The following is a 12,283-nucleotide window of genomic DNA, read 5'->3' as shown; positions in this document are numbered from 1 at the left end:
TCCTCCACTGACTGCCTTTCTTAATTTTGTACTTTGCAAAGCTTATTCAGTGAAGCTTGAACAAGGCTGCAGCCAAAACTGTTGGAATTTTGGGTCAGAGTTTGCAGTGAAAACCTTACCCCTGACCAGCTTGGATGTGTTGCATATGTTTTTAGAGACCCAGGTTGTAAAAGAGTTACTTTTCCTCAAAATGTTCCAGTGGCTCTGGTGAAAGGTGGCAAGATTTCAGTGGTATCTAGCCAACTAGTCCAATTATGAAATTTAATATTCTGTCTACAAGTGTGATGCCAAGAAATTTTAAAACTTTTTCGAACTTTTTAATTTCTTCCCTGTATTTCGTTTCTCAACAACAACAAACATCAGCAAGAAATTAAACTCCACACTAAACAAAAGTAGGCAGTTAATATATCGTTCTAATGTAACACTAAGGTTGTATGGTTAAGCAATCAAATCAGGAAATGCCAATTTATTGCAGTGTGCGCAACATTAATTGTGACCTTGTATGTATGTGTTATAATACAATTTTTAATTATAGGATCATTTGTTATTTCTTAAATAATAATGCATCATATAATGTTACTATAGTTGTAGGTACACATGTAGCAACCTGTTTTATTCTTGTACATGTTACACTGATTTTATCTTTTCATGAATCTTATTTATTGTGTCTGGCCACAAATCAAAAAGTATCCTAAATATGATGCTGATATACATGGTGGATAGTGTGGTTTGTTTCTCACCTTAGAAAAGTGTTACTGTAGGGAGCCTTCTGTGAAGCCTCATTAAAAGTTCTGTAAAATATATCACATGAAATTGCATTTTTAATAAATTAGTTCTTTGGAATTTATTTAATAGCTTTTTATATCCTAAAACTTTTCTTGATATAAACTAGGATTTTGCTGTTGAAATTATTAAATCCACCCATGAATACTGGAAAGCTTTGCTTCATAAGAAGGCTGATGGAGGTGCTATAAAATGGTAAGCATCCATTCAAAGCTATTCCTGTGTGTATTGTATTCATTCTGTCAGAATGCAGCATGGGGCAACTTTTGCTTTGAGGTGATAGTAACTTTTCTGTTTGTACAGCACCCTGATAGAGAATTGCTCTTTGCTTGGTAACTACGCAGGGTTTACTCAGAAAATACATATTGATCCCGTGAGTCCTGCAGATGACTTACAAATAAACTTTTGTAATGGCTCAAAAACCAGTTACTCTATAATCTTCTGCTTTTAGTTTTTTTGCACAATACTGATAACTTTTAATTTCTTGTAATGTGTTCTGTTATGTAACTTGATAAAACAGCCAGGTATAGCTCATTTATACTTAGCATTTACTTAATTAAAAATATTCACTTTAAAATAGAGAGAAGATTAGGGTTGTGTTAGCCGTTGATGATGATGATGATGATATACAGTTACACTGTAAAATTAAATGTATGAATTCTTAAAAATGCTACCAGTAGTTAGCAACCTAACTTAAGGAAATGCAGATTTATGGCTCTCATTTTGTCCTTAACCACCCCACTGTGTATCACTGCACATGTATTTATGATCAGCTTCTGTTCTAAAATTCCTGCAGTATTTAAAAACAACACGGGAATTAAATTGTCAAGTTAGTCCTCAACTTTGAATTTCCCTGTTTTCCCCAGAATGCTGTTTGGGATTTTCCTGAGAGCCTCCATATTCCATACAAGCTCTAATGACTCCACTGCCCATCATTGATTCCATACTACAGTAGACGCTTGTTTGCAGCAACACCTTGTAAGAGCAACCACTGCCTCTGAGCAACATTTCCCCTGGAAACACTTTCCCTACTGTGAATCGTTGACACTCCCCATAAAAGCAACAGCTGCTTAACAGCAAAATAGCAAAAGGGCACCGATAATGTTGTTACTAATGAGCGTCTACTGTATTATTATTGTTGTTTGTTTTGCTGTAGCACCAGGAGTCCCCAACTGAGATTGGGGCACCAGAGTGCCAGATGCTGCACAAGCACATAGTGAGAGACATTCCCTCCCCCAAAGAGCTAACAGTTTAAATAGAGCAAGTCAAAGCATTGGAGAAAGAGTGCACTGTTCTCTGTTTTATGGATGGGGGAGCTGCGGCACATTCCAATTAAGTGATTTGCCCAGAGTCACACTGGAAGACTCTGGCAGAACCAGAAATTGACCCCAGTTCTCCTACCTACCACTCTTTTGCCTTAAAAAGCTAGTCACTGAGTCATCTCTGTTGGCGAGATGTGATGACAGTTGATGATGATGAATGATACCATCCTTGATGTTAGTTGTGTTTAACATTCTTTGTTTAAATGTTATGTAAATTGGTAAAACTGAAAACAAAAATAAACAAAAAGATTTATTGCTATTCTATTCAGTTGAGTCTGTAGGTTTATCGGATGGCTTACATTGCAACTGGAACTATTTGCAGTTCTTCCATTAACTCTATAAGAAAATTCAGTGAAATCTCTGAAGGTAGAAGTGTGTTGTGCATATTAACATAATTATGGTGGTGTTAATTGATCAACAGCAATGGACACCCAATTAGTGTATAAGCATCCTGAGACTAGATTGTCACGGTGTCAAATAAAATCAAAGAACGGGAGTAATGAAACTTTTAGCTGTTTGCCAGGATATTGCATGGCCCTCACCTATTCCTTCTGACCCTACAGAGAGAACTGTTACAATGTAAGCCATAGCATGCAAGGACTCATTGGAATCTGGCTCCAATTCAGCAAGGTGTTGAAGCATGTGGTTAAAGTTAAGCATTGATATCAGTTCCGGCGGGGTAGCCGTGTTAGGATGTATTTAGTGAAACAACAAGAGTCCTGTGGCACCTTAAAGACTAACAAATTTATTTGGGCATTAGCTTTTGTGGGCAGAAACCCACTTTGTCAGATGCATGTTGGTTTCTGCCCATGAAAGCTTATGCCCAAATAAATGTGTTAGTCTTTAAGGTGCCACAGGACTCTCGTTGTATTGATATCAGTGTGACTTAAGCAGTGCTTAAAATTTAAGCATATGCTTAAGTGCTTTGCTGAACAGGGCCCAGTATTGCTAGTAATTTGATATGCATATATTGATATGTATCTGTGTGTGTATATATTTTTAAAAGTTATGTCATAATTTTTTCAATATTTAAGTTTCTTTTAAAAGTAGTTTGTCCTCTTAAAAGCTTAATTGTCATTAAATACCAACTTTTGGCCTGATACAAATTTAAATGGCTTATCATCAAGCTCACTGAGCTGGTTTGCAATGGAAATACTGTCATGTCAGCACAGTACCTACAGGGTGGGAATGTTTTGCCAAGTCCTCTTTTAATTCTGTAGAAGCCTGACTTTAACCATACATGTAATGCAAAAGCCTTGGCAGAAATTTTAATGATTATAGTCCTCCTATTTGTTTCCTGAAAAAATGTGGTGGTCTTGCTACACTCTAGGACTGATTGCACAGCTGTGTTAACAGCTAGATAACTTAATAGCTGTACTGTTGCATAGCTTATAATACTGAGCCTCATATTTTTTTATTCCAAATCATCCAGGCTATATGTTAGTATAATTTTTAAAAAATTATAACTTTACTTTGAGGAATCAAATTCTATGCAATTTATCCTAGAGGGTAATTTAGATGAGACCTTATAAACCAAAGCCCAAATTCAGTCTCGGTGTAAATGAGTGCAGCTGTACTAACTTTAGCCATTTACACTAGCAGAGGATTTGGCCCTATGTTTTCTTCTGCTGTCCATGAGCATGAAAGATTTTGGATACTTTTTGAAGGAGCAGGGGTTTGCCCCAGGTCTTTGATCAAAATTTCTCTTTTGGTATCAGTGTGCTGTGAAGTCAGTTTATTGGATCCCCTACCATAGAATTGTCTCCATGCCATTGTGTCCCTTTACATACAAAGAACTTTGGGACCCATTTGAGGATGAAAGTCACTATATAAATGAAAATATTAAGTGTATAAAACACTAGTTATTGTTACTTCATTTTTGACTGTCTCACTTCTTGGAAGGCATAAACTATTGGGCTATTTGCAGAGGTGGTTTATCATAGATAGGTTTTAGTCTGTTCCATTTTTCTGATTACCAATCTTATTAATTTTATTTTTCAGCATGAATGTTTTGGTGCATGACAGCCCCTTTCGTTGCAGTGAAGAGGATGCCAGGTTAATTGTGGAATCAGTAAGGGCAAAATGCTTTTAATATAACATTTTTATTTTAAAAAATAGTTGTTAATGCAAGCAAAGGATCCAGAAATCCAGCATTGAACTAAAATAGGTAAAGAAAAAAGTTGGTCCTTGCATTAAATGAAAATGTGAGCTTTAAAAAATAAGATGCAGAGTAAAAAGATTACAGGGGACATGTAACCATTATAATATAAACCTTTTTCAGTGCAATATAATAATTGTATTTTCTGGCATGTTCATTACCGTTTTGCTGATTTTCTATGGTACTGTTTCTTCTAATGCTAAATAGCAAGATTGACTGCTATGTTAAATCTAGCCTGCTGTCTTTTCTGTCTGCCCTGTTGCCATGAGTTACCACCCAGAGTTAAAACTCATTGACTAGCTGACTGTACTCTCTAAACACTAAGGGATCCTTTGCTGGCCTGCTTGCATAATTGAATGCATTGCTGTACAAAGAAGGGGGGAATGTTTGTCTAAATGCTTGTTCAAGAATAGTGCCTTGTTCTGCAAATTAATGTAAAATTCAAATACATGGGTTCTCTATTTAAACTAGAAAAATGTCCTGCAGGTTTGATATTTACATGTGCAAATATCATTGGAGGAGAAGTTACTCCATTTAAATGTTATATTTTGGAGGACCCCAACTTAAGCAAAGAAAATGAAATATAAAGTGCTTAATTTAACAAAAAAAAAAGTTTTTCACATGTATTTGCTTTGTCCATTATCAGAAGCATATCAGGTGTACACTTGCCTGTGGCTATATAGGCAGCTAACTAGCCATTAACTCAAACTCTCTCAATGTTCTGATTTGCGCACACAGTTATAGCTATTGTGCAAAGTGTAAATGTCAAATGAGAGCTCAGGCCTCTTAAAACCAAGATCTGAAAAGTCTCCTGTTTTTACTTTCAAAACCAGGCATACTGTGCATATGCATATTCAGAGCCTTCTTTCCTAGTTGCCTCACTTTTTCATTATTCACTCATAAGATACAGGCTAAAATCTTCAGTAGCTTACATTAGTGATAGCATATCAGTGATGAAAAAACCAGGACCTTTTATGTACTGGAATGGTGAGCCAAATACTCCTGTTTGTTTTAGCTAGTGAAGACTAATACATTTCCCTGTAATGGGTGCCAGTGGTGGTGTATCTGCAACAAGCTGTTAAAACTCCCTTAAAAAGGGTTGCCAGAAAATTAAATACAACAGTTGTACCTTCTAGGGAAAACTTACCACTGAATTTCCCATTTCTGTGCCTCAACTAACATTATTGTAAAAGGGATACTGTCGTCTTAAGAATGTTGTATCGTAAGCAAATAAGTCTTTAGCAAATAACAAAGCTGGTTAAAGCTGAAAGAAATTTCAAAATCAAACTTCTCACTGTTGATTCTGTTGAATTTCTGCATTTCTCTCAAAGTATGTCTACACTTGAATTACTAGACATGTATTAACACATGCTAATTAGCACAGTTGTAAAATTTTAATGTACACAATAAAGAAACGTTGGTTTCGGTACTCAAATACTCATTCCAAGTCATGTTTATCTGGTTAACACAACTACCAGCAAATGTTTGTGTTTTGTCTATGCCCGAATTTACAATCCTTTTTATTAACACCTGTTAAAACACAACTAAAAATTCAAGTTCAGACATGCCATCAGCTTGTACAATGAAAATCAATGAAATGATTGCCAGTTTCAAGTCCTCTGTGCTGTATTGTTTGGATTTGAAACATTCCAGGTGAATGTTTTAAAACAACTGTACATATTTTGTGGGGGGTTTTTTGTTTTTGTTTTTTTTAAATATCCGTGGAAATATTTCTGGTACTGGTGTTTACAAAATCTAAATTTTGAATCAAATTTTAATTGGTGTTCCATGGTATTGTCTTTATAGTAGCCACCAGTGGTGTTGATTTTTTTTTTCTTCCTGTTCTCATTCCTCACTTGCTTTTCCTTGTATGGTTTTACTATTTCTTTGTAGTATTTTACTAACTACTCCCCTCTCACCCCCATCCCCGGCTTCTGTTTCTTTTACAGATTTTTCTTCTTTAATGTCTTTGTTTATCTAGGTAGTCCAATTACTCTTCACATATTTATCCTTGAGTGAAATGCACAATATGTTTTGCTTTGTATTTTTAATGTATGTAATTTCTAATCAAAAGTAACTTGAAGTGGAAACAGTACGGCCTTTATGATTCTCTTGAGAGCGAATTGTCAAATTCTAGATATTACATTTTAAACAGGTGTCTTTTCCACAGTCGTGCATTGCCAGATTCAGTTGTCAGCTCTTGCAAGCTGAACTGACAGTATACAGAGATCAGCTGCAAAGTCTTAATGGCTGTGGGGGTTTCACATGTACCTGGAAATTAAAAAAAAAAAAAAAAAAAGTTTCTTTCTGTGGTTTCTTTTACTTCCTTCCATTAGCTTATGGATAAGAACAAGAGAAATAAAAGCTATAGTGGAGTGCTGACTTACAAGTATAATTGGAAACATATTTCAACTAGAGCAAGATTCCTGAATCACTTGCACTATTTGGAACTGCTGCCGTGCTCATTTCCTAACCCATTTTAAAGAGGATTTTTGTATTGGGTGGGTGGTATATGCCTTTTATTTTTCCTGAGGTATGTTAACTGCAAAAATAGAAGGTATAGTCCATTGCTATAAGTCATGCGTTTTTACAGAGAGTAGAATGCCTAGAATTTCCATGCCTAAGAACAAAATGAAAAGCAAATAATAAAGTAGTCTTTATTGCACTGGTTCTGCAGATATATAGTTATGGATGGGCCAAACTTGTGATACCCTTATTATTGTTGTTGGGTGACACCTTACTCCATGGGTAGACCTGTTGTTGACCTCAACATGATTTAGGGTGTTGGTGTCTGGCCCTTCATGATTTTACAAGAGTTATATTTGAGACTCAAATGACTTGTCAGTATTGCAAATTAATTTCAGCTCTGTTATATTACTCTGATGGGTGCACTTTTGGATAGTGTCTGCCTTCCTTTTAAGTATCCAGTATTGGCCATTTTGTAAGTGTGTGTGTGTTTCTGCATTCTCTGTCTCTTAAGTGACTTTTGCTTTGTTGATCTTTCCTCTTTGGTCTCACTTGATTCTTTTCTGCCAGCTGAATTTCAGTTGGCCTGACTGTGCTCACCTTAGAGAAAGTCAGGAGTATTTCACTGCAGTTGATGGGAGTTACCCCAAAGTAAAATTGGTACAATCAGAGAGATCAGAAGAGGTCATCTGTGTACGACAGTAGTTGGTACTGAACATTTGAAATACCCAGATTTACCTTGGCATTCTGTAGCCAGACATACACCAGAATTTATAATAGTCTGTAGATGGTGAAAGTTTCTGGTGTTTCTTTATCTCTTTCTTAGCACTGAAGATAAGATGCTGGACAAATGGAACATGTAGCTGGATATATCAGTGTTAAAATGTACTGTTTACTTCACATGAAGTGTTGCCATCTATAAAACTGACCTGGGTAGCCAAGCCTTTGTTTAACATTAATCCCAAGAAATGCTTGTTCACTCACTCTACAAGGAGTCTGCTTAAAACATTTTGATAAAATTGGAAAACCTCCAAGATGAACTATAAATAGCTTGCAGAACAGTTTTTCTCAGACTTATCACATCATTCTTCCTTTATAATACTGGAAAGAAAATGTAGTAAAGGACTTTGCTGGGAGAGGTATCTTTGGTTAAAAGTACTTTGGTAGGAATACTTTCCAGGCAGAAGTATCTTTTAAAAGAGAGAAGAAAAGGGGCAGTCTTTGCCTGAGAACTTAAAAAACCCAACCAAATAAAAAAAACAACCTGGTATATTTTCTGTGATATTGATAATGTTGTGTGTGGACAGTAGGGGGGTTATGGCTAAATCCCAGGTAAGGAGTTCTCATTAGCAGTGTAAACATGCCCTACTAGTGATGAACTTCCTTTCCTATTAATCTCATGGGATGTTGGCTCTAAAGCCAGATGCTGATACTTAAATGTCCATATTAACTATTTATTTGCTGATAATTTTAGCAGATGGGATGGGAGTGAAGCCTACATGCAATTGGGATTTGGTAGAGTGAAGGAATTTCAGAGGGTAGAAAATAGAGGAGAGAGGGGAGAAATAGGAGGTTGGGAAAGGAAGTGAGACTAAGGACAGAAATAATACTGGTCCGAAATGTGAAAACATTTTCTTGCTGAGGGATGCTAGATGTGACAATAGGTGGACAAGTAAAATTAATGACAACTGATTAAAAGCTGTATTTCCTAGTATGATCTTTTTGGAAACAATGAAAATAGGAGAGCCATCGTGGGCTGAAGGGTATATGTAACTTTAAATGTATATGAAGCCCCCTGGACCACAGTTACATATAGAATGTGTCCCTTCTACACAGTGAGTTTGACTTTCCCCCTGTTATAGAGATTGTCTCCCCCCAAAAACATAGCTGTGGAAAAATATAACTGTAAATTTACCAAAAAAATTAATCATATAATAAAGATGTTTTCACCTTTGCTGTTTGCAAATAAAATCCTCTTTATCCTAGAAGAGGAAATCCTCTTTATTCTAAACAGATACTGGTAGGTCTGTGCCTGCATTTGAGAGACAGATATTTGTACAGATAGTAAGAAAAATGGAGGTGTGAGAGGGAGGAGTATTGTCCTGCAGTATCACTGGTATGTTCCTTTTGTGCTAATATCTGTTGACTTTCACAATAAAATAACCTAGAGTTTGGATGCTTTACACATGGAGTGTAACTAATATTGTGGTTTTTTTCTGTAGGCACCACCTCCTGCAAGAGGAGATTCTGTTTCTGCAGAAGGTACAGTTTATTGTTACTCCAAATGGCCACATGCCTTTGTTTTATTTGCTGAAAAAAAATTGACCTAAAAATAGATGAGTTGAAAAAGCTTTTGTGAACTAAACATACTAAGCATCAGAACCGATAAATATGCTTACATAGGGCCAGGTTATGGTGCCCTCAGTCCTCTTGAATTGTACTTTAGGCCATGAGTAGTTCCACTGAAGTCAAAAGGACTACTAGTGGTATAAAGTACTACTCAGTGTCAATAAGGGATTGTAGTCTAGCCTGTGTCAGTCTAGAATTAGATTGAGCCGTCATGCTAATATTTTTCTCTTTCAGAAATTATGGAAGGCCACATTTCCTTCTAAGAAATATTGCTTTGCTTACTTTTATTTCTTTTAAATCCTTCTTTGTGGTAACTTTAAAAACGAAACAAAAGAAACTATCCAACCAAACTAAGCCAAATTTACTTTTTCAGTGTTAGTTAAAGCAAAATTGCCTCTCCCCATGCTTGTGGAACTGATTTTCAAGTTAACAGAAACCATGGTTTTAGTTGAGGTATAGGACTCCCAACAAAGTTTGTTCAACATGCTTTGTTTACTTAAAAAAAGAAGAAAAAAAAGCACTGTATGAGAGAGAGGGACATGCATTATTACAAATAGGAGAGGGGAAGGGAAAGACAAGGAACTTAAAAACTTGTGTCTAGTTCCAAATTCTTCACAAAGTAACATCTGTGTAATCAATTTCATGGGAAAGCAAGTTGCATTCCTTTTGCCCTTATATGGTATACCAATAAATAGCATTTATTTACTAAAATAGTCCATCTCAAGCCTCTGACACACAGCTGACCACACTCTGCCTAATCTTTGATATGTGCAATAGATGGTTACTTCAGGGCTATACACTGTTGCAGGATGTAATTTTCAACAAAGTTGTACCACAAAATAAAACGTGTTTATTTTGGGGGCACTCTTTACATGGATTGGTGATATGGTTCAAGGAGCTGTATGTATTAGGGAGGGGAGGACAGGAAAGAAGCTGAAAGTGTTAGAGTGCTGTATTTCCAAGTGTTTGCATCTGGTTATCCATGTAGAATTAATACCATTCTTGACGTGTATTTTTGTTTTAGTTGATGTGTGGCACTTTCTTAACAAGTGATCATCGGAATGTTCTGAAGTCACATAATCAAATCTTAAATCATCACTTTTTCCTGAGTTTTGAAGACAGGCGAATGCACTAATTGCTCGGTTCCTGTTGAAACAACTTTTTCAAGTAGCATAAACCTTTTACATGTAAATAAACACTGACATTTTTTAATTGTTTCCTTTCTGTGTTTCTTCGTGAGTGGTTTTGTTTCTAAACTGTAAAATTCTGTCATATATCCAAGCTGTATTCTGTGTAATAACAGAAGAGGTGGAGAACAAAGGTGGCTTCAGTACACATTTATATCCTCCAGATATAGAGGTTGATTTCGGATAGTCTGGTTTACTGTTGCACATTAGAGCAGCCCTCAAACTGCTCTAACGTAGGCAGGCTGCTCTGGCAGCCAAGGGACACAAGGATGTAGGGTTGTCCTGGTCATGATCCCTTTCGAACAGACAATATCCCTTACATTGTGGGCTAAATATCTATGCAAATATGCAGTTTGACAGACTGTGCCCATAATGTGTTCACATCCACAGTTACCTCTTTGCAAGTTTCACCTAATTGTGGCCGCAGCATATTTGCCGATTTTAACAAAAATAGACAAAAATAACAGCACTTTGGAAAATTAATTGAATTAGGAAGTGCAAATTCCATGATGAAGCACAGCAAGGATGCACAAACGTATGTTCTGTGGAGTACATCCTGTTTTGACCATTTTTGAACGTCGTCCCTCCAGAAAGGATTTTTACCTCTTTCATTTTTAGAATTGTTCGTGTTTGGGAGGTATCCAATTGGCCAAGATTGGTAAAAATTTGTGGAATTAAGCCTTGTGCCTTTGTTAGTGTAAAAATACCTGCCAGATTTCCTGCTTCAATAGGCAAGGCCATGTACAGCATACTAGCATTTTTTCTAAAAATTTCCCATTGTATCACCACTTGGAGTAGGAACGGAAAGAGTGTGATGTAGACAAGCTACTGGTGTTTTAACCACCATGTCATTGAGACCTACTGTGAAAAGGGTTAGAGGGCTCTATGATTAAACAGTGGCAACATTAACACTCCTCCTGTTACGACCACTTACTGTATTGGTGCTTGGGCAAGAGTGGGAAACGTATAGAAAATTGCTAGTGTAGACACAGCCTGTGACACTGTGGCTCTAATATAAAGGAGGAGGTAGATTTATATTATCACTTATTTCTGAGCAAATTCTGATTGCAAAAGGTCATCTCATTGGCTTAAAACCACTTTAGTAGTGTGGCCTAGTGGGTAGAGCACTTGACTGGGACTCAGTAGACCTGTGTTCTATTCCTGGCGCTGCCACTGGTCTGCTGGGTGACTTTGAGCAAGTCACATCACCCTCCGTGCCTCAGTTTCCCCATCTGGAAAATGGGAGGTAATCATACCAACTCTCTTGTAAAACTCTTTACAATCTACTGATGAAAAGTGCTTCACGAGAACTAGATATCATCATTAGCACTCGTTACATAGTGCTTTTTCATCTGTAAGACATACTGCATCTGACACATTCTTATCCAGGAACTTCAGTATGGTCATTTATTCAGGGATCCTGTATTAGAATGTGTTTATACCTATACATTCAGTGGCCATTGCTTGAAAATAATGTGTTCGTTCCAGTATCCTGGGCTCTCATTCCCCCTCTTAATATAAAACCATCTAGAGCGATGGATGAGCTATTGTAGAGAACATAACAGCAGCCATATATGCCTACCCAGTGGCTGTACCAGTATCTAACGTGGTTTTATAAGGTGGGTGAGGTAATATCTTCTTCCGGTTACACACAACTCTGTGTGGGTTGAAAGCTTGTCTCTCTCACCAATAGAAGTTGATCCAACAAAAGATATTACCTCACCCACTTTTGTCTCTCTAATATCCTGGAACCAACATGGCTACAACTACGCTGCATACATGACCTTATAAAGCATTTTGGGACAGCTGGCCTGTGAAAGGTTTTATATAAAATCAAATTACACTCTGTATACATCAGTTGTCATTTTAAAAAATTATTTTTGAGTCAGAAAAGGAAAAGACAGTGTAAATAAATACAAAAAACCATAGGTGAAATATAGGTTACAAATGAGTACCCATGGCCTAACTATCAAAAGTAGATCCAATAATCAATATAAGAAGAATCTGTTGGAATTCTG

The 12,283-nt window shown here is 36.6% G+C and overlaps 1 protein-coding gene across 2 annotated transcripts in view; it reads left to right on the top strand.

The window, feature by feature from the left end:
• Nucleotides 1-10,295, top strand: part of PPA2 (inorganic pyrophosphatase 2) — a 43,961-nt gene extending 33,666 nt beyond the window's left edge. For both annotated transcript variants that reach the window (XM_067568182.1, XM_067568184.1), the window contains 4 exons: nucleotides 893-978; nucleotides 4,107-4,176; nucleotides 8,952-8,991; nucleotides 10,103-10,295. In XM_067568182.1, the coding sequence (XP_067424283.1) occupies nucleotides 893-978; nucleotides 4,107-4,176; nucleotides 8,952-8,991; nucleotides 10,103-10,131 (225 nt within the window). In that variant the 3' untranslated portion in view covers nucleotides 10,132-10,295. The remainder of the gene's footprint in view (nucleotides 1-892; nucleotides 979-4,106; nucleotides 4,177-8,951; nucleotides 8,992-10,102) is intronic.
• Nucleotides 10,296-12,283: the final 1,988 nt, after the last annotated feature.

This window comes from Emydura macquarii, unplaced genomic scaffold (assembly GCF_026122565.2).
Source record: "Emydura macquarii macquarii isolate MOO-44397 ecotype Brisbane River unplaced genomic scaffold, CSIRO-AGI_Emac_v2 contig_2863, whole genome shotgun sequence".
NCBI classification, from domain to species: domain Eukaryota; kingdom Metazoa; phylum Chordata; order Testudines; family Chelidae; genus Emydura; species Emydura macquarii.
This window is presented reverse-complemented; position numbering and strand designations above follow the sequence as displayed.